Raw genomic sequence first — 22,004 nt, 5'->3', positions numbered from 1 at the left:
AGAGAGAGATCAACTTTGGTAGCATATGTATGTTATATGGGGTGTTAATGATCTTTGATGATTACCGCACTCTCCCTTGATGGTCATATTTATTGCAGCTCCCTCCGGAACGGTCCGACCAATTCGAATCGGGCATTAAGGTCTGCCTAGAACTCATTGTCAAGATTCTTGGTCTTGAAAGGGTTAACTTTACCTTTTCTTTAACTGTTTGGCCCTTTCTTTTTCTTGACCAGACTAGTGCTGTTGTACAAGCCGGGCATGGCCGTTTACAATTGGGTTCTATCAAGATTGTTGTGATATAAAATTTTATATTGATGGTTTTCGATAACTTTATGAAAACTCACCAAAACTGGATACGGTATTACATAATTCACACAAACTTAATAAGATAGTATATATCGTATATGAAATATACCTGAATCCATATTGCAGCAGAATGACTTTGAAGAACAAGTCGGTAAATCAGTTTTTCTCTCCTTTCACCCTTACTTTGATAATTTTTCTGATGGATGAAAAATGTGAAACATATGTCCACTATTTATAGGGTAAGGAGAGAGGGATAACCATAAACACCCAAAAAATTCAACACTTTCATAAACCCATATCCATCAATGAAGTCAATGTCATATTGAATTCCAAAACTCAAAATTACATGAGCCATTAAGATTTTAGTATTTCCAACATTCTCCCACTTGGCCCATGTGATGATTTGATGATATACAATCTTTAAACGCGTAATTTTATATTGTATTCATATATCACCGATAACTTTTATTTGAACAACAATTGAATCTTGGTGGTCACACATCAATTTATTTGAATATGATTCCTTCCAAATATCACAATCGTTTGTCATCCAAAACATCTTTTATGGTCGGGAATAACTGTAAAACAATAATGCATATTATCTCCATCAACTTCATGTGTACACAAATAATTTAATGATAATATGACTTTCAATAACATAAACACGACTTTTATTGAATTCAAAATATCATATATATAATGAGCAATTATTTAAATTACAGTAATGACTTATCTATAATGCCCATACGATCAACATGAGCCTTAAAAGTCTTAGGCAGCAATCCCTTAGTTAATGGGTCCGCTATCATAAAATCAGTACTGATATGCTCAAATGATACTCTTTGTTTCTGAACTTCCTCTTTGACAGATAAGTATTTTATCTCCATATGTTTAGCACCTTTTGAGTACTTATCATTTTTCGAGAAGAAGATAGCTGCAGAATTATCACAGTAAATTCTCAGCGGCCTAGCTATAGTGTCGACAATCCTATGCCCTGAGATAAAGTTCCGATCCATAAACTGTGAACGGTAGCTTCAAAACATGCTACAAACTCAGCTTCTATGGTGGAAACAGCGATGACAGATTGCTTTCCACTCCTCCATGATACTGCTCCTCCGGCAAGTAGAAACAAATATCCAAAAGTCGATTTTCTGGTATCAACACATCCAACATAATCTGAATTTGAATAACCAATGACTTCCAGATAATTTGATCTTCTGTATGTGAGCATATATTTTGTAGTACCTTGCAGGTACCTTAGAACTTTCTTTGCAGTTTTCCAGTGATTTATTTCGGGATTACTCTGGTACCGACCTAACATTCCAACAGCAAAGCTGATATCTGGTCGAGTACACATTTGAGCGTACATTAAACTCTCAACCACTGATGCATAAGAAATATTTTCCATTTCCTTTCGTTCCAATTCATTTTTCGGACATTGTAAATTACTGAACTTGTCCCCTTTCTGGATTGGAACCTTTCCTGCAGAGCATTCATCCATTCTGAATCTTTCTAAGATTTTGTTGATGTAACCTTTCTGAGACAATCCTAACAATCCTTGTGATCTATTTCGGAATATTTCTATTCCTATCACATAGGATGTCTCACCCATATCTTTCATATCAAAATTCTTAGAAAGAAACCCTTTTACGTCATGTAAAATTCTCATGTCATTTGCAGCAAGTAAAATATCATCAACATATAAGATAAAATCGCATATTTACTCCCACTAACCTTCATGTAGATACATCGATCAACGATATTTTCTACAAAACCATAAGATGTAATAGTATTATTAAATTTAAGATACCATTGTCGGGAAGCTTGTTTTAGTCCATAAATTGATTTTCTCAACTTACACACTAAATTTTCTTTTCGCGTGGGTATAAATCCTTCAGGATGATCCATATATACTTCTTCCTCTAGATCACCATTCAAAAAGGCGGTTTTAACATCCATTTGATTAAGCTCTAAATCATAATGAGCAACTAAAGCCAATATAATTCTCAAAGAGTCTTTCTTAGAAACCGGAGAGAAAGTCTCTTTATAGTCTGTGCCTTCCTTTTGGGTATAACCTTTGACAACAAGTCGGGTTTTATACCTTTCGATATTACCACGTGAGTCAAGCTTGGTCTTAAAGACCCATTTACAGCCGACTTTCTTTGCACCTTCCGGTAAGTCTACTAAGTCCCAGACATTATTGTCGTTCATGGATTTCAATTCTTCTTTTATGGCATCAAATCATTTTCCAGAATTACAACTATTCATAGCTTGTTGAAATGTAGACGGATCATTATCAATGCTTAAGTCACATTCATGTTCTAGAGCATAAACCACATAATCATCTGAGATCGCAGATCTCCTTTCCCTTTCAGATCGTCTCAAGATGATCGGTGGTTCATTAATCTCCTTTGGTGCCGTGACTGGTTCATTAATAATGCTCTCATTATATGGGTTTTCGACATGCTCTTGTTGTACTGGAATATCACGAATCATTGATGTGAATTTCGGTACAAGAACAACAGAAGGGATATTCGGTGTGAAAACATTATCCCGGATCTCTTCTATGCCAACTTTTCGTGATTCATCACTCCCACTGATTTGACCATTTTCAATGAACCTTGCATTGCCAGTCTCCATAATTCTCGTACTATGGTTAGGACAATAAAATATAAATCCTTTAGACTTTTCTGGATAACCAATGAAAAATCCACTGATTGTCCTAGGATCAAACTTCTTTTCATGTGGATTGTATACTCTTATTTCTGTTTGACAACCTCAAACGTGCAGGTGCCTTAAACTCGGTTTCCTCCCTGTCCACATTTCATAAGGTGTTTTAGGGATTGCTTTGCTAGGAACTCGATTAACCAAATAAGTTGTCGTTTTTAATGCATACATCCACAATGAGAGAGATAAAGAGCTATTACTTATCATGCTCCTAACCATGTTCATTAATGTACAATTCCGCCTTTCTGCTACACCATTTTGTTGCGGTGTACGGGGAATTGTGTATTGTGCACAAATACCCTTACTTTCGAGGAATTTCGCAAATGGACCTGGACATTGTCCAGTCTCATTATATTTTTCATAATACTCTCCACCTCTATCGGATCTCACAACTTTAATCCTTTTTATCTAACTGCCTCTCAACTTCATTGATGAACACTTCAAGTATGTTCACAAATTGAAATTTATCATGCAGAAGATAAGTATAACCATAACGTGAGTAATCGTCGATAAAAGTGATAAAGTACCTTTCTCCACCCCACGTGGAAATATCAAAAAGTCCACAAATATCAGTGTGAATTAATTCTAGAAGCTGAGTACTTCTTGTGGCCGCTTTCTTTACTGTATGTTTTGTCTGCTTTCCTTTGATGCAGTCTAAACATACTCCTAAATCACTAAAATCCAAACATGGTAAAATTTCATTCTTCACCAATCTTATTAACCTTTCTTTGGATATGTGACCTAATTTTTAATGTCACAATAAAGCTGAACTTTCATTGTTAGGTGCACTACGTTTAACGCCCATAATATTTTCAACATTAAACAAGGATTCCGAAAATTCTCTGTCAAGATTAAAACGATAAAGACCATCCATTAAAATACCGGAACCGAAAATGTATTCTTGTTTATATAGTTGAAAAGTACTAGAACCAAACTTGACAGAAAAACCCATTAAATCTAATTTTCCAATAGAAACAAGATTTCGAGCACATTCAGGAACATAGAGACATCCTTCAAGAGCTAAGTGAAAGCCAGTGTCTAAGACCAATCTATAAGTCCCAATGCCTTCTATTCGTGCTTTCATCTTATTCCTCATGACCACATGCTTTTCAGGTCCTTTTATGGGTTGGATCATACTGAATCCCTGTTTAATATGAGAAACGTGAGTAGTAGCACCTGAATCTAACCATCAAGTATTATTGGGCACTTCAATAATATTCGATTCAAAACAAACTAAAATGTTATGTTTACCTTTGCTTTCGAACCATGCCTTTCTTTTCTGACAATCTTTCTTAATGTGTGTCCAGTCTTCTTACAGAAAAAACATTTGACTTCTTTCCGGACTTGGCTCACATTATCTTTTATTGGAGCTTTATCCTTCTTTTTGTCATTTTTCTCTGGTTTTCTTTTATTGCTGCTGACATTAGTTTGAACAGTAAGATGAACAGAATGTTCTTTCACCTTCTTTAATCTCCCTTCTTCCTGTATGAGCATGGCCTTCAATTCCTGAAAGTTCCATTTTTCTTTGATAGTGTTATAATTCACCTGGAACTGACCAAACTCAATAGGCACAGAGTTAATGATGAATTGGACCAGAAATGTCTCATTAACATCCATTCCCATAGTTTTCAACTTTGCCGCCATATTAGACATGTTAGTCACATGATCATGGATAGGCTGTGACCAGTCAAACTTTTTCGTAGTCAATTCGCTCATGAGACTTCCTACAATTGACTTGTCAGCCAGATCTGACTGAGAATACTCTTTAATCTTTTGCATAAATTCCTTTGCACTTTTAGTTTTAGGCATCGATGGCTTAACATTTTCTGCCATAGTGATCCTCATCAAGTTCAAACACAACCTATTCGATCGCTCCCAGGAATCGAAGTTAATCCTGTCATTTTCTGAGCTTCCATCTGTTATGGTTGTTGGCTTTTCATTCAACAATGCATGATCCATATCATTGAAACCCAAATAAAATTGGATCTGTTCAGACCAATCTGCATAGTTAAGCCCGTTGAACTTAATAATTCCATTGCCAGAAGCCATAAGGTTAAGTGAAGCTGAAATTTTATAAATATTCATCCATTAGTATTTCAAAATTAACAATAATATATATCAAAATTCACCTTTGGGCAATACTTCGATATATATATACAATCATTGATGCAAAATATACTTTAATGGACATCATAATACTACCAGTTAAATAAGCATGCAATCTTTGGACATACATACTTATTAACCAAAAAACAATTATGTCCCTCTAATATTATTAATCATATGCATTGATCCATCTTTGGATGATCTAATAGCAATACGATAAATAATTATAATTGTTCAGTTATTTATTTATTTATTTTATGTCATACATTTGCATCCTTTTATCATGAACAATTAAAACATACATATTTGATTTAAATATTTAATTTAAATATAAACTAGGTCACTTTGGTAACTAACAAGTTTAAATAATAAACAAATCAAAATATTTTTAACTTCCATATAATATGTATCCACATAGCTAATTTCATAAAGCATATAAAATATTATCCACGTAAATTATTATATGGTATATTAATACGTAATATACATACCTATACGAAGATACAAAATAATATGTATTATAACAACATAGAAGTTATCAATATTAATACATTATAATAAAATTAATTTATTCAAAATTGCTATTAATAAGGATATAACTTTTATAAAATACACGTAATTTTATGTGCATTTTGATATGTTCAAAACATATATTATTATTATATAACAATTATATATATATATATACTAATTCAGATATATATATATACACTTTAATTTTTATTACTATAAACTTTGATGATATATTTTAATGAAAAATATATCTATATATAAGCACATTAACCTTTAATTGTGCATATGAATAAACACGTTTTAGAATCGACGTAATGAGATATATATAAAAAATGTGTTTCATAATTTTCGAAATATACTACAATTTCGAAACTTTAATCGATGAGTTATGATAACACCAAAACACATGCTCTGATACCAAATGTAAAACTTTATATTGATGGTTTTCGATAACTTTATGAAAACTCACCAAAACTGGATACGGTATTACATAATTCACACAAACTTAATAAGATAGTATATATCGTATATGAAATATACCTGAATCCATATTGCAGCGGAATGACTTTGAAGAACAAGTCGGTAAATCAGTTTTTCTCTCCTTTCACCTTTACTTTGATGATAATTTTTCTGATAGATGAAAAATGTGAAACATATGTCCACTATTTATAGGGTAAGGAGAGAGGGATAACCATAAACACCCATAAAATTCAACACAATATCATATTGAATTCCAAAACTCAAAATTACATGAACCATTAAGATTTTAGTATTTCCAACATGTGAGTCTTCTTCACTAAGCCTTCGACCGTCTTTTCATGTTTCAATTTTTGAAACCCGGGCACAGTTTTTTTTTGTTTGCATCGTTGTCAATATACGAGGTGGTTTGATTCCCCAGATACCGGAAGATCTCCATGTCGTGCTGATGGCGAGGCAAACGTTCGAGTCCCTCAGTTACCAGTCCGGTCCCCCCCCCCCAGCTCTTCTCTTCTAACTCGACTTCATCTGTCCCGATCGAACCGTTTACTGTACCGAGCCAGCAGCCTCGGCCCCAGCTCCCATCCACCAGACTTGGCGGGTTCTTGGAAGAGGGAAATGGTCCAATCCTTCCAACATTACATTGCTCAATGGACGCGATCAACGTGGTGGGAGAGGACGAAAACGACATCAAATTGCCCGACGGTCTCTCTTTGTTCGACGCTCTAAGGGGTCAATCGGGACGAGGCGAGTCGACTCTTGTTTAACCCGGAGACGATGAATCTTGAAGGGAGAGATGGTGTCCCAAACCAGCGGTCGAGCCCTAACGAGTTCTTGAGCACTGACAGTTATCATCCCAAGACGAAGAAACAGTTCAGAAGAAGCTACACAGTGGCTCCGAGAATGGACACGTCATGGTGTTAGCATACGTTCTTTGTGGCCAGTTCTTGTTCATGTTGTCGTTTATACTTGTTTGTTCTGATCATTCGGTGCCTTCTTTCCACTCTCACTCGAGTTAGAAAAAAAAAAAGTATTACAGTGTTGAACATTTACAGCAACAGCAAGAACAAAGATCTGTTAATGTCTCAGCCTGAAGATCGGTTCTCTCCTCTAATGGTTCCTGACACGCCCACCGCAACATCCTCTTCCGCCCCTTCCTCGCCGCCGCCGGCCGTCGCCGCCGCCGTGTCCCCGCTCTCTTTCGTTGTATTCGACGCATAGCTTACCGATACATTTGGCGCCTTACCATCCGTCGTTGTCCCCATCGCCGCTTCTCTCGCCTCGCTCATGCTCTCTTCTTCTTCTGATGACGATGATGACGATGACGACGACTCTCGCATCTCGTCATCTCTTCCCTGCAGGATTCGCAGAAAATATTCAACATTCAACAGAGATATATTCGGATCTTTGGACCGACTAAATTCATATGAGATTTCATGTGAATATACCCAATATAATTAAGAATGATGAGAAAACCGTACGCTGGTGAAGTAACGAGAGGTGGTGGCTCTACCGACAAAACGGACACCATTGTTGTACTCTCTGGGTGAAGCTCTGTATATGTTAATCACGCCTCTCTTCGCCAAGAACATCGCTGCCGCCATTGTTGAGCAAAGAGGTTTACTATTCTACACACATGGAAACATCTGAATATATCGACTCCACCCGCCACGAAGTCCCGCCACTGTGTTAGTGTCCCGTAGAAGGAAGGGTGGCGCTTCTGGTGCGTGACACGTGTCATGGGATGCAAACTACATGGCCAGATGTCTTCCAAAGAATATTCGATCATTACACTGCCTTAAATAACTTCGTCTAGATCAAAATTTCTATTTACAAAAAGAAATCTCAAAAAATTATTATCATATTCATTTTAATTTTTTTTATTTTCCTTAAAAATATAAAATTCAAAAAAATCGATTAGAAATAAACAACGTGATACCCTTTATAGTGCATGATCATGAATTAATATTAGTATAATATAATAATTATCCTAAAATCCGCGATTCTTTAAGATTTTTCTCTTAAAAAAAGTATTTTTAGAATTTAATATAACTGATACATAGTTATATTTTTCTTATTTGGTTCTTTGTAAAACCTCATAAGAAAAATAAATTTTCAAACGGACCGTCGAATTGTGAGCCTGTTTCTTATTGTATATAAAGCCCGTAAATGCATATATGCACCAATAAACTGGACCTCATTACCATTATTATCTTAAACATGCTGTGGGTCCCACGCAATCCAAACTTGTGTCGTCACGGACCAAACGACAACACCATATTCAATGCATTGAGAATGAGAGTTTGGTATTTACATTTTATATTAATTGCATTTTTTTGGTTAAGAACATTTTATCTTAATTTAATATCACAGAATTTTATGGTAGGTTGGTGAATAATAATACTACAATTCCATTGGGTGGGCCCGAGAAAGCCGAACACCATGATCACGAGAAGAAAAGGACAAAGAAGTTAGAAAAATGTCCAAGGAAAAGCAGTGTAACCCTTTTTTGCTTTCTTCCACCTTTACACAAAAGCTTAGATTATCGTGACGTCAAGCTGTATCATATGTGTGTGTAAGAGTGATAGTGAGAAGAAGATCTTGAAGAAGAAGAAGAGGAAGAATGAAGTTTTTATTTCAGTGTCCATGTTGTTCATGCTTCTATTTCATGAAGCCGAAAAAGGGCAAACCAAAAGCACCAAAAGCTGCCGAAGCAAAGCCAGAGAAGAAGGAGCCCAAGCCCGAGAAGGCTGAGTGATTGTTTTATTCACATTCTTGTAAGAAATAAGCTGTAATTTCCATGGTTAATCTCGGTGTTTATATACAGAATGTATTCTCTTTCGTGTTATACATCATCCTACATAAAAACTTGTCGGAAAATTTCCCTTAATCAAAGGTTAATATTCAAAGCTTCATACTTGGAGCTTCCAAGTGAGAGAATTCAAGCTGGGTAGGTGAATGTGGGCATCATCGAATAACCCATATATATATAGATATATATATATTTAATACGTCGACAAAGACATCAATCTGCAATGATATAGAAAAGTTACGTTTGACACGAAGAAATCGCATGAGTGGTTTTTGGTACGTCTCTGCTAATTACAGCTAAGGAATCAGAAGAAATAAAACCGCAAAATCGACAAGCTTAAATTTGAAGTCCTTGCAGCGAACAGAACCCATCTCAAGGTAAGATCACGAGAACACAGAGGGGGGGTTTTACCACGAAGAAGAGGAGATTCCATGTCGGGTATTTCGACAAGATCTCCATTGTTGGAAACTGAAGTTCGAGATGTTACGACTAGGAGGAGATGGGTTCGAGAGCTTGTCGATGTCGGAGAAGCGAAGAGACAGATCGTGTTCTCTCTGCCGATGATGCTCATCAATGTCTCGTACTATTGCTTCCCTCTGGTCTCTGTCATGTTCGCCGGACACCTCGGCCAGCTCGAGCTCGCCGGAGCAACTCTCGCTAATTCTTGGGCCACCGTCACCGGTTTCGCTTTCATGGTACGACAGATACTTCGTTCTTCGACCTTGTCTCTGTTCTTTCGTTTCAGTTGATTTGTAGTTTCGAGACATTAAGGTTTAGTAGGTAGCGATGAATTTGAACCCACATGGATAAACCAATCTATATTGTCCGAGCGAATTGAGGAATCGGGTCTATTCATAAAAAAGTTTCGAACTTTATATGAACTGATGATTCCCAGTATCGAAAATTACCGATCTTTGATCGTCCAAAGAAGAAAGATGTTAACTTTGAGAAAAAAATATCAGATGGGCATTTCAATAATTGATGTTCTTGACTGTGTTTTTAAAATATAGACCGGGTTAAGTGGTGGACTCGAGACGCTTTGTGGACAAGGTTATGGTGCTAAGACTTACAGAATGTTGGGTATTCATCTGCAATCATCTTGCATCGTATCCTTCTTATTCTCCATCATCATCTCTGTCTTCTGGATCTTCACGGAATCAGTTCTGAAATTTCTTCGACAAGATCCTCTTATCTCACGACAAGCTGCCCTCTACATGAAGTACCAAGTTCCGGGTTTGCTTGCTTATGGGTTCTTACAGAACATACTGAGGTTTTTTCAGACACAGTCTGTTGTGAAGCCATTGATCTTCTTCTCGTTGGTTCCTTTACTGATTCATATTGGAATTGTGTATGTCCTGGTTCACATGGCTGCTCTTGGATTCGAAGGAGCTTCCTTGGCCTCGTCGATTTCGTTCTGGATATCGTTCCTTTTGCTCGGAATCTATCTGATCTGTTCAGACAAGTTTAAGGATACATGGAATGGATTTTCCTTAGAGTCGTTCAATTATGTACTTGTAAACCTGAAACTGAGCATCTCTTCTGCGGCTATGATATGGTAAGTGCTCTGTAAACTTTATCGGCTTTTACCATATATGAAACAGAATTTTCGGAACAATGTTAGTATTTCAACAAATGCTTTATCGTATTTTCTCCAGTTTGGAATATTGGGCATTCGAGATTCTCGTGTTCTTGGCAGGACTGATGCCGAATCCTGAGATCACCACATCTTTGGTTGCGATGTGGTAAGCTCCTTCAAACCTATTTTCATCTTCCGCAATTCTGTTCTGTCCTGTCAGCAAAGTAGCTCACGGAGAATGCGTGTATATATCAGCGTGAATACAGAAGCGATTGCCTACATGTTCACATATGGCCTTAGTGCAGCTGCAAGGTCAGTTCCTAAAAACAGAACACTGCATCATCTCTTGTCTGTTAGAACATATCCACTTATTCCTTTTCTTGTCTCTGAAATGTGGAGATTCATCGTTGAGATGTAATTGTTGCAGCACACGGGTTTCTAATGAGTTGGGAGCAGGAAATTCAGAGGGAGCAAAGAAGGCCATGTTTGTGACGATTAAGCTCTCTGTTCTTCTTGCTCTTTGTGTGGTGCTTGCTGTCTTTTTCGGGCATAATGCTTGGTCTGGATTATTCAGCAACAACCCGAAAATCGCCAAGGAGTTTGCTACTATGGCACCGTTTCTCGCGGCTTCCATAACTCTGGATTCCATCCAAGGTGTCCTGTCAGGTAAGAATTCAAGAAATATCTACAAACTTAGAGGTCTCTGCATTCTTACAAAATCGGATTATCCGCAATGTAAGAAAAAATCTAACACATCGAAAGAATCATATTGCATCTGTCTCAGTAATCTGATAAATTGTGTCTGAAAGAATCGTATTGCATCTGTCTCAATGATCTGATAAGATGTGTCTGAGTGTTCTGAATCTGCAGGAGTGGCTAGAGGTTGCGGATGGCAGCATTTAGGCATGTTTGCAAATTTGGGTACGTTTTACTTCATTGGAACTCCACTGGCAGTTCTCTTCAGTTTCGGATTGAAACTGTATGCTAAGGTAAATACTTCCCTACGAACTCTTAACATTCCGAAAAGCCTGTCACATCCATGTATGAACAGCTGGAAAGATGAACTCAAATTTCACTAAACAGTTCGAAAATTGATGCAATCTTGGTTCTGAGATGTTAATTTGTTTGGTGAAAAACAGGGCTTGTGGATGGGATTGGTATGCGGGATGGTCTGTCAATCTGCATCTCTCTTGCTCATTGCATTATGCAGAAAGTGGACTAAATTGGAATCATATGTGCCAAGAAATAAGGAACCTTCTTCAGATTCTGCTTAGTTATGTATTGTTAGTACCAATGAAGCATGAAATATAAAAAAGAAAGAAAGAAGAGAAAGAGGATCAGACTGTGGATGATCTACATCATGAAGCATCGATCTCTCTTTACTATTTGATTCTTTAGATTGTTTGAGATTGATTCTAGTAAGAAGAACCACCATCTCCCCATCTCCTTTGCCTGTTTCTCTGTCTCAGGCAAAAAAAATGGAAAACAAAGATCTTGTTTTCAGAACCAGAAGATTGATTGAATTGGTCAAACCAAGAGTGTGTTTATGATAAACACCAAATGATAGTTGGTGCTTCTTTTAGGGGTTGGGGGTCTTCTGCATTGGCTAGGTGGGTATGGTTTTTAGTACATAGACTTTGATATCATCAGTTTAACACAGAAATGATATCTATGATTGTTATCAGGATTTGTAAGTCCATGGCCTGATCAATAATGATCCCTACAGGCTGTGACCCATATGCCAGAATCAATGCAAGCATATCAACCATCTTCTTGTCACGATCCAGTAAACACCAGAGAGAATTCCTGGATTTGCTATATTGTCTAAACCATAGATGCGTTGGTTCAGGGTTTTAATGAGAATATAGTAAATCAGTTCGTCATCGAACAAATCCAACTGTTATGGCAAGACAAGGTTTTCTTTTGCAGTCACGAGGCTAGGACTCAAGCATTCTTGAAAGTCTGATTCTTTTTTTTTTTGTTATCACCAATGAATCTTGCATGTAAGGTCGTACTTTTTCGTCCAATATCTCCTCCAACTACAAAACATAAACATAAGGAATGGAACCTATTTTGAATTTGAAAGAGGGCACATTGAGATCCGTCCGAAAGTGCCAAGGTGAAAAGGTTGCTGCATTTTTGGTGCAACATGGAGGAATAATCACTATAAAAAATCTCGGTGTGTTGTATCTTTTCATTTCCTTTCTACTCTTTCATTGGCAGAATATTGTTTAAAACCTCAAACATGGTCGGAGTAGGAGGGCAAATCTTCACAAAAAAATTGTATATTTGTTTTCTTGAATGACATAAGAGATGTGAGATTAACCTTCTCTTGATGCCATTTAGTTTTCCACTGTGCATCCAAAATCGTGTCAGCGATTTCTCTTTGAGCGTTGAGAAGAACAGTCTTCTCGTACAGTTTTGCAGGGTCTTTGAGTTCCTCTTCAGTCTAAGAAGAAGAATCCAATGGAAGGTTCAACTCCTGTTAAATATTCTACAGTTAACGTTGCACTAAGCTTGTGTCTGAACGAAGCTTTAGATACGGAAAGGAATAAATACATACACCCCAGTTCTGTGGACGGGTTGGCACATCGAGGTTCATGACTTCAGCTTCCCATGCTTTCTTTGCTTTGTAATAGGGAACATTTTTCACTATTACAAGGTCTTCCCGCGCACGGACATGGAGATCAATGCCGGTAATGGATAAACTTGTAGAAATTTGCGAAATGATATTTTTATTGATAATCAAAATAACATATAAATAGGTGAGACTCTTACATTGAATAAGTAAAATAGACATAATAATAAATATTTCTAAATATATATTTTCCAAATTTGATAAGATCTCCATTATACGATATATCTTGTAATATTTTTCAAGATCCGGTATATCTCAACAAAACTAAATGATGATTCTTATCCCCATGGGGGCATGAGTATGCAACCTTAGTTGAATGTCAAAACTTGGACTGTAAAAACTAAACAAACTTCCATTAGTATAAAGAGGCAAACTTACTTCCTGCAAGCATTCCCAGCCAGGATTTCGCCTAGCCACCAAATCCTGAAGTTGATCATATCGCATAGATTCCTAATCACAAAAGATAGTAAAAATAAATGTCACCGAAGCCTTATGCTGAAATGAGCAGTTTTCTGTGGTGCATAACAAAATCATATACCATGAAGGTCCTGCATATCAGTATCCTCAGAGTTGGAATGATCTTTACTATAGTCTAACAAAACTCCATAGCAATTTGAGATTCATTATTTTGGATTCCAAAGTGTATAACCTGCAACCTTCTCAAATTTGACGACAAGCTGCCCATGCTGGAAATTCTCTGAACCTGGAATTAAGACGGAAGCTTAATCAAATTGGATTCATTGGTCTTCATATGACCTTATCGGAATGGCGGAGCTTCTTCAAGCAACAATAGGCCGGTTATGCTTGACATGAAAGTTACCGCCTTAATCAAATTGGATTTAGGAACTTCAACTTATAGTTGACAAGAAGGTTGCAGTCAGATTCAGACAACTAAAAATCCATTTAATCCATACATTAAATCTTAACTCTCGAGAAAACTATCAAGTAAAAAATTACAGGATACGGAGAATCAAAAGGATCTGGGTGAATAAGATATGACTAAGAAAACTGTGTGGGAAAAGGAAAGACTCAATTACCTCATATTGCCACCATATTTTCCGCTTGACATCTTCATCATATGGGATCTTTCATGTTGTGGATGATGTGCTGAAATAGAAAAACACAACCAGAGAAATTACAAGACATGGTAAACATATCATGCATTAAGTGCACAAATGGACTTAAGGCTGAGCTCATATGGATAATCCATCTTCTTCATCACATTGTAGGCTTTCCATAGAAGTTCCATGATCTGCAGCAGTAATATATATGTAATGCACATATAAGATATTAAACATTTCATAAGGAGAGTTCTATGCCAAAAATATTCTTTGGTGATCACAATTTCTAGAAACTATACCTAATCAATACCATCCCTTTTCTAGATGTCGATATTTACTATAATTATTCCTCCAATTTCAATATAGATCTATGTGGTGTATGCTGACATGACCCAAAAAACTGATACACAGTAATGACAGACAAACGACATATATCATCGGTTGAGATTTTGACTTGCAGTTTGTTCTTGCACTCAGGACAACTCATCACACCCTACATCATGAAAAGATGTTCCACAATAAATTAGCGTACAATGCGATAAAGATGGACTACCTTTCCTATCCTCAAAGTGCAGGCAAATACTTTTTCTAAAACAACATCCAAACTACCATATGCCAACGTGAATACAAATTTGGAAGTAGCAGCGACATCCAAACCAAGTTAATGTGAACAATCAGCTATGCAATCAAATAAATATTAGCCTCTGGAATAAATGCGATGTGGGAAAGCATCTCATTGTTCCATCACAGGTCGGACATTCTTTTGAAAGCAATGGTATGCTAAGGTTAATGGATGATGGAAGATGCACCAACTCAGCTCTATTCCCAACAATGGCATCTGCAACTATTTGCTGTCGCCTTCTCTCCACTACAAGAAAAGACACAGAAGATTATTTGATATAATAGAATAGAATATGACCGAGATGTCTCGAAAAGATAACCCAACAGAGGATGGTGGAGAGGTATGATCTTCTATTACACTAATACCATTATTTCACCAAAGCAATGATCACCTTCTGTCTTTCTTTAATGGCTTAAAACATTTACAATAATTACTAGGAAACTACAGGTGGAAGACTTACATAGGAACAAGAAGTGTAGTGCCTAAAACTCAGGATAATGGCAGGCCACTAAATTTACACGAAAGCAAAGAACTTTAAGCACCAATAAGATGGATTAAAATGAGACTAAACTACCTTCTCAAGTTGTAATCCTTTATTTGATAATGAACCTTCCCCGTTCCTTTGCACATGGTGCACCTTAACGCTTGCCATCCATTGCAAGTCTTGCAATCCCTGGCAAAGGAAACCATTTTTTATCACTAGATGGCCACACACAATGTGTACACTTAAGGAACTTATTGAAAACAAAAGGGGTAATCGCATCGAAATACCTGAACTTTTATAAAAATTCCATATAAATACCTGAACTATAAAATTATCATATAAATACCTGAACTTTTCATAACTCCCACATAAATACCCAAACTTTTAAATTTTTTCCAAATCAACCACTTTACCGTTAACGTCGTTAGACGTTACTGTTCACTCATAAAAAAATTGATGACTCGGCAATGACTCAGCAAAAAACCTGTTGACTCAGCAAAATATTGCTGACTCAGCAAAAAAATATTATTAAATATCTAAATTTTTATCTACATATATTTAAATTAATATATATATACATTAAAAATAAAATTATTTATAATTAATAAAATATATATACACATAACTACAATATATATATATATATATATATCATTACTAATGCATATATGTTAAAATAAAAATAATTATAATTAAATTTATGTACATACATAATATATGTATTAAAACAATAATTATAACTAACATATTTACATATAATATATATGTTAAAGATAATATTTATATGTATACATATTAGTTATATATACAAAATATACATATACAACTAATATATATAATTATAGTTAGTTATATATACAAAATATACATATACAACTAATTAGGGGTTTGTATATAATTATAATTAGGGGTTTGTATATATAACTATTTATAATTATATATATTAGTTGTATATGTATATTTTGTATATATAACTAATATATATACATATAAATATTATCTTTAACATATATATATTATATGTATATATGTTAGTTATAATTATTTATTGTTTTAATACATATATTATGTATGTACATAAATTTAATTATAATTATTTTTATTTTAACATATATGCATTAGTAATGATATATATATATATATATATATATTGTAGTTATGTGTATATATATTTTATTAATTATAAATAAAAATTTTTAATATATATTTATATACATATGTGTGAATTTATATGTATATATTAATTTTAATATATGTAGATAAAAAATTTGAATATTTAATAATATTTTTTTGATGAGTCAGCACTTTTTGCTGAGTCAGCGGGTTTTTTTTGCTGAGTCATTGCTGACTCAACAGTTTTTTGTCGAGTGAACAGTGACGTTTAACGCCGTTAACGGGTGAGTGGTTGATTTGGAAAAAAATTTAAAAGTCTGGGTATTTATGTGGGAGTTATGAAAAGTTCATGTATTTATATGATAATTTTATAGTTCGGGTATTTATGTGGGATTTTTGTAAAAATTCGGGTATTTAAATGCGATTATCCCAAAACAAAATGTATGGAATAATAAAAAAGGCCAGCCTTTGACAAATCACTTTCTTTCCCAATTCCAATGCAATATCATAAGTTCCAAGAGTGGCAACAGCCTCCAATGTGTAATCAATGGAGTCAAGTGACAACATTTCTCCATCCATATACAAAATCAAACAAGACAGTAGAAAGAGAAAAAAAAAATCATAATTTCGGAAAGAAACGGGCATTCACCAGAATCCAGAATGAGACCATCTATACAGTTCCTCAATACAACAAAATCGAAGTTATCCAAGAGCTACAAATCGATTATAAATTGAAATGACATCAAATTCGAGAGGAAAAACTCACAAAGACGGAGAGATAAGATAGTTTAGAGATGAACTCGGGGATGCCGAAAACGCGAGGAGCAAAACCAGCGATGTCGAAGGCGAGAGCGAAAGGAGACAGGACAAGTTTGATGGGGAAGTCGAGAATGTCTATGACTTGTTGCCCGTAATGGGCCAAGAATTGTTTGTACTAAGCATCGGCGAACTGATTCAGGTTCTTCAACAGACGATCTGTTCTTCTCGACATGGAAGGAGAAAGAAGGAGATAAGAGCTTCTGGTTTGGTTCGATGATGTTTTGTCTCAGGGTTCAATGATGGTTTTACACTTCTTATCTCGTTATCTCGAGTACGAATAAAGTTATTCTTGCAAAGAGTAGCTTACTTCTATATTGCAGTTATATATCTCATAACTATATATATATATATATATATATAAATTAGCATTTCAAAACAGACATGATCGAACATCTTCTTATATAAACTGAAATATTTATTTAATCAATTTTCTAATATTATATTTTTTTTGTCGTAGTGTGTATATATATAAATGTATGTGTATATATATATATATATAATGAATAAGATAATTATCAATATAGAAAATAATGTAGAAAAGGAAGAAGAGAATGTTTTTGTTTTATTTTTCTTCTTTGGTTTGTGATGTTTAGAACCCTACATGTATACCTATTTAGACATGTAATAAATGCACACACATCACACATTGTCACTAATTTTTCTTTTAATGCAAACCACACACACAAAATAAACAACACAAAATGCACTCAACTAACCCACTAATGCTTTTTTTATTTTTTTAATCATAATTAATAGATCAATCTTATCACTTCCCTTGATCTATTTATTTATTTAATCCAAGTTTTTTCTTTAATTCATCGAACCTTGAAGGTGGTAGCGCCTTTATGAAAATATCAGCCAATTGATCTTCACTTTTGCAGTAGGTGAGCTTGATGATTCCTTCATTCTCACCTTCTCTGATGATGTGATATTTGATTACTGTGTTTTGTCCTTTTGTGTCGAACTGGATTTTTTCTAAGGCGATAGTTGAGCTACTGTTACAAAATATCAATGTACTATCTTCTTGCTTGCATCCCAAATTCTAGAGTAGATTATGTAGTCATATTGTCTGATTGATTGCTACAGTTGTCCTATTTGTGAGACTGCCAAGAAAATACTGCATTTTCTAGCTTGAACACATAGCCGTTTGTGCTCTTTATGTCTTCTTGACTTCCGACCCAGTAACTGTCACAATATCCCTGCAACAATATCGAATTTTCTGGTTTGAAATATAAATCGAGATCAATAGTCCTTTTGATATACCTCAAAACTCTTTTAACATGTTGGTAATATGTCATCAGAGGTTTACTCATGAATCTTGAGAGATAACTTGCAACAAACATGAGATCGGGTCTTGTGGTCGTCAGATATAGTATAAACAAGCCACTATGCTTCTGTACTCTATAGCATGTGCTTGTTTATTCTCTTCTACTTTCTTCCGTCGAGGCTTTAATGTGGTGTTGACACACTTACAATCCATCATCTTGAATTTTTCCAATACTTTTTTGCATATTTGGCTTGAGACAAAAAAACTCTATCAGGACTTTGATGTATCTCCATACCCAGAAAATACTCCAACTTACCAAGATCTGTCATCTCGAAGTAATTCATTATTACCTTTTTGAATTGCCTTATCATTTCTTCATTGTTCTCTGTTATAATCATCTCATCCACATAGAGTGAAATGATCAATATATCTTCCCCAAACCTTTGGATATATACAACCGCCTCGTACAGACATCTCTGGAAGCCTTGACTTAGAAAATAACCATCAATTTTGATGTATCATGCTCTCGGGGCTTGCTCCAACCCATATAAAGCTTTTTTCAGCTTCAATACGTGTCACTCTTTTCCTTTTATTTCAAATCCTTGAGGTTTCTCCACGAATATTTCTTCTTCAAGATCTCTATTCAGAAATGCAGACTTTACATCTATGTGATGCAGTTTTCACTTTTTTGTGCTGCAGTTGCAACTATCAACTTGATTGTATCATATCTTGATACAGAAGCAAAAGTCTCTATGTAATTTTTACCATACTTCTGACTGAAACCTCTTGCAACCAATTGTGCTTTGTACTTCTGTAAGGATCCATCTACTGCAGTCTTGAACTTGTAGATCCACTTGACCGTGATAGCCTTTTTGTCTTCGGGTCTCTCCAGCAATTCCCAGGTATCATTTTTCTTCATCATGTTGATCTCCTCTTCCATTGCCTTTCTCCATTCAGAATATTCTACAGCATCCTCAAAGGTTGTTAGCTCAACCGAACAGAGAAAACATGCCTCCATGACATTTGCTGAGTAGTCTAATATTCGAGAAGTTATGGTAAGTAAATGACTCACAGATCTTGTCTTAGGATTTTGTGGTGGTGTTGAACTTCCATCCTTTGTGTGCTCTTCAGTGTTTCTGGATTATGAACCACTTGATTCTCTAATTTCAGTAGATATCATAGGTTTAATTGTTGTAGTCTCGAGAAAAACGTCTAGTGTAGTCATTTGGGTGGTTTTACCACATTCCTGGTTCTTGTTTCAATCCCAACATTTACCTTCATCAAAGGTAGCATCTCGTGTGACGATGACTTTCTGCTTCTCCACCAAATAAATATTGTAACCTTTGCTTTGGCTATTATAGCTAATAAGTATTCCTTTCTCAGCCTTGTCTTCAAGCTTGGTTTTTTTCTCATCCAATGAAGGTTTTGTTGGGTTTTGGAGATCCCTAAACATGTGTTCATAACGGTTTCTAGGGTTCTAATTTCGGGTTTCATGCAGTGGAATAATATGAAAGAAACTCAATAAGCATATCTTGCATATATTGATAAAGGTATCGATATACCAACCTGTTTCGATCCAGAGACTTGTCATAAACGGTGAAATTATCTACAGCTAGTCCACACTCATGGACTTCTGTCTGCTAGAACATGATCAAGAGGTCGGGAACAGAAACCGAGGTGCTCCTCGGGAGAAAGAACGACGACGCCCAAGATGCGGGAGAGAGAGACTTCGAAATTCTATTCTTAATTTTGGATCTCAGATTGTACAACTACTTTCTTTGAAGTTGAGTTCATACCCATTTTGCACCATTTGTGAGACGCTGAGTAAGTTCTTGTCCAATTTCAGAACATAGAACACATCCTTAATTACCTTTGTTCCTTTCTTTGTCTTCATCAAAATATCGTCTTTTCATTCCGTTAGTATGACCGCTCCATTATCCACTCGTATAGGAACTTTGACATATCCTTGTTGATACTTTTAAAGTACCGAGCATCATTGGACATATGATTGGTACATTCACTATCAATCAACCATGTGTCTTCACCTTAGTTATCATGCCTTCATCTCGAGCTGTGAACAATTGCTCTTGTACCTCGTCTTTTTGTGTGACTCGTGCTTGTTGTCCAGGATTGCTTCTACCGTCTCGAGCCAAATGTCCTGGCTTTTCACAATTATAGCAGTCTTTGGATCTTCTCCATTGTTGGATTTACTTTCCTTTTTTGTTCTTGTAATAACGATCCACCTCATTATGGTTATCCTTTTTGCAGTGCTCACACCATTTCTTTTTCTTTGGATAGGATTTTCTATGAAATCCTTTACTTTCTCCCTTTTTGCCTCCTTTAAAGCTTTTTGATCGAGGTTGAAAAGCTCCTTCTAAATTTTTTTCTTCTTTTGGTAGATCCCACCAGATCTGTTATGCTGATGTTTCTCAAATCCTTGGTCTTCTCCATTAATGATGTCAAAGGTGCGTAAAACTTTGGCATCATTCTTAATATTTTTCGTATGACTTCATAACTCGACTTTATTTCTCCATGTTGTTTCATCTAATTTGCAATGTCAATCACCTTGTCTGTATATGCTTGGATACGCTCTCCCTCTTTCATCTTGATATCCTCAAATTGTGTGTGTAACGACTATAGCCTCACGATCACGGCTCGTTCATTGTCTTGATATGCTTCTTTTAGTTTCACCCACACATCCTTTGATATTGTTGCACTCATCACCTTTCGGAAAACCGTATTCGTAACAGAATTCTGTAATAGTTGGAGGGTTGTTAAGTCTTCGGTCTTCTTTTCCATCCATTGTGCGATTTGTGATGCTTGTGAAGCCAGTGGTATTTTTGACGTCTTTGTGGATTGTGGTGGAATCCCATTTTCGACAACATCCCATAATTCTTTCAACATCAATGTTGTTTTCATTCGGATAGCCCAAAGCTCATAACTTTGTCTGTCGAAAATTGAAACGGGTTGAATATTTTGTTGGTTTGTCGCCATGGTGCTTCTTGCCTAATTGTGCCGCTTGTGTTTATAGTTGATATTAGTGTTTCTCTTTGTGCTTATTGCTTGTCCGTCTTCTCGTGCTTAATTTTGTTGTAACGTTCACTACAAAAAAACCTGCATATAGCGACGGAATTTGCGACGGAAATTTCCGTCGCACAGAAAATTGCGACGGAATGTGACGATTTTACGACAGAATGTGGGAAAAAATTATCCATCGCAAACAGTCGCAAAATCCGTCGCAATTTGCTACGGTTTGCGACGGATAATTCTGTCACAACAAAGAAATAGATGATTTGCGACGGAAAATAAAAATTGCGACGGATTGCGACGGAATATTCCGTCGCAATGTATTTGGTTTCGTTTTTCGACGAAATTTTTTGAATTTTGGGCGCGTAAATTAATTTCATTTTGTGACGGATTGCGATGGAAAATTCCGTCGCAAAACGCAATATAAAACCACGAGTCGTCTTCTTCATCAGACTT

At 35.7% G+C, this 22,004-nt stretch overlaps 3 protein-coding genes across 11 annotated transcripts; 1 reads left to right on the top strand and 2 right to left on the bottom strand.

The window, feature by feature from the left end:
* Window positions 1-6,358: 6,358 nt before the first annotated feature.
* LOC104799932 lies at window positions 6,359-7,763 on the bottom strand. Its single transcript, XM_010522618.2, has 2 exons — window positions 7,611-7,763; window positions 6,359-7,484 (listed from the first exon to the last, which is right to left on the bottom strand). The coding sequence occupies exons 1-2, from the start codon at window positions 7,731-7,733 to the stop codon at window positions 7,215-7,217; spliced, it is 393 nt and encodes a 130-aa protein (XP_010520920.1). The 5' UTR covers window positions 7,734-7,763; the 3' UTR covers window positions 6,359-7,214.
* Window positions 7,764-9,166: 1,403 nt separating this feature from the next.
* LOC104799931 (protein DETOXIFICATION 18-like) lies at window positions 9,167-12,029 on the top strand. Its single transcript, XM_010522617.2, has 7 exons — window positions 9,167-9,636; window positions 9,952-10,496; window positions 10,597-10,683; window positions 10,773-10,829; window positions 10,945-11,183; window positions 11,388-11,506; window positions 11,657-12,029. Exons 1-7 carry the CDS (start codon window positions 9,373-9,375, stop codon window positions 11,789-11,791), a joined length of 1,446 nt encoding a protein of 481 aa, XP_010520919.1. The 5' UTR covers window positions 9,167-9,372; the 3' UTR covers window positions 11,792-12,029.
* Window positions 12,030-12,675: 646 nt separating this feature from the next.
* LOC104799929 lies at window positions 12,676-17,457 on the bottom strand. Of its 9 annotated transcripts, none has more exons than XR_769648.2 (8): window positions 17,202-17,457; window positions 15,413-15,511; window positions 14,193-15,084; window positions 13,805-13,858; window positions 13,694-13,703; window positions 13,534-13,605; window positions 13,081-13,225; window positions 12,676-12,999 (listed from the first exon to the last, which is right to left on the bottom strand). XR_769648.2 is itself a non-coding variant. In XM_010522616.2 (5 exons), exons 2-5 carry the CDS (start codon window positions 13,838-13,840, stop codon window positions 12,757-12,759), a joined length of 456 nt encoding a protein of 151 aa, XP_010520918.1. In that variant the 5' UTR covers window positions 13,841-13,858; window positions 14,193-15,118; the 3' UTR covers window positions 12,676-12,756. The 9 variants fall into 9 exon arrangements, 1 of the variants encoding a protein (XP_010520918.1); XR_769651.2 differs by having other exon boundaries at window positions 13,812-13,858; XR_769649.2 differs by having other exon boundaries at window positions 13,694-13,858; window positions 14,193-14,407; window positions 14,770-15,084.
* Window positions 17,458-22,004: the final 4,547 nt, after the last annotated feature.

Source organism: Tarenaya hassleriana, unplaced genomic scaffold (genome assembly GCF_000463585.1).
Source record: "Tarenaya hassleriana unplaced genomic scaffold, ASM46358v1 Cleome62, whole genome shotgun sequence".
Lineage (NCBI taxonomy): Eukaryota > Viridiplantae > Streptophyta > Magnoliopsida > Brassicales > Cleomaceae > Tarenaya > Tarenaya hassleriana.
The sequence above is the reverse complement of the archived record's forward strand: the minus strand, read 5'-3'. Positions and strand labels throughout refer to the sequence as shown.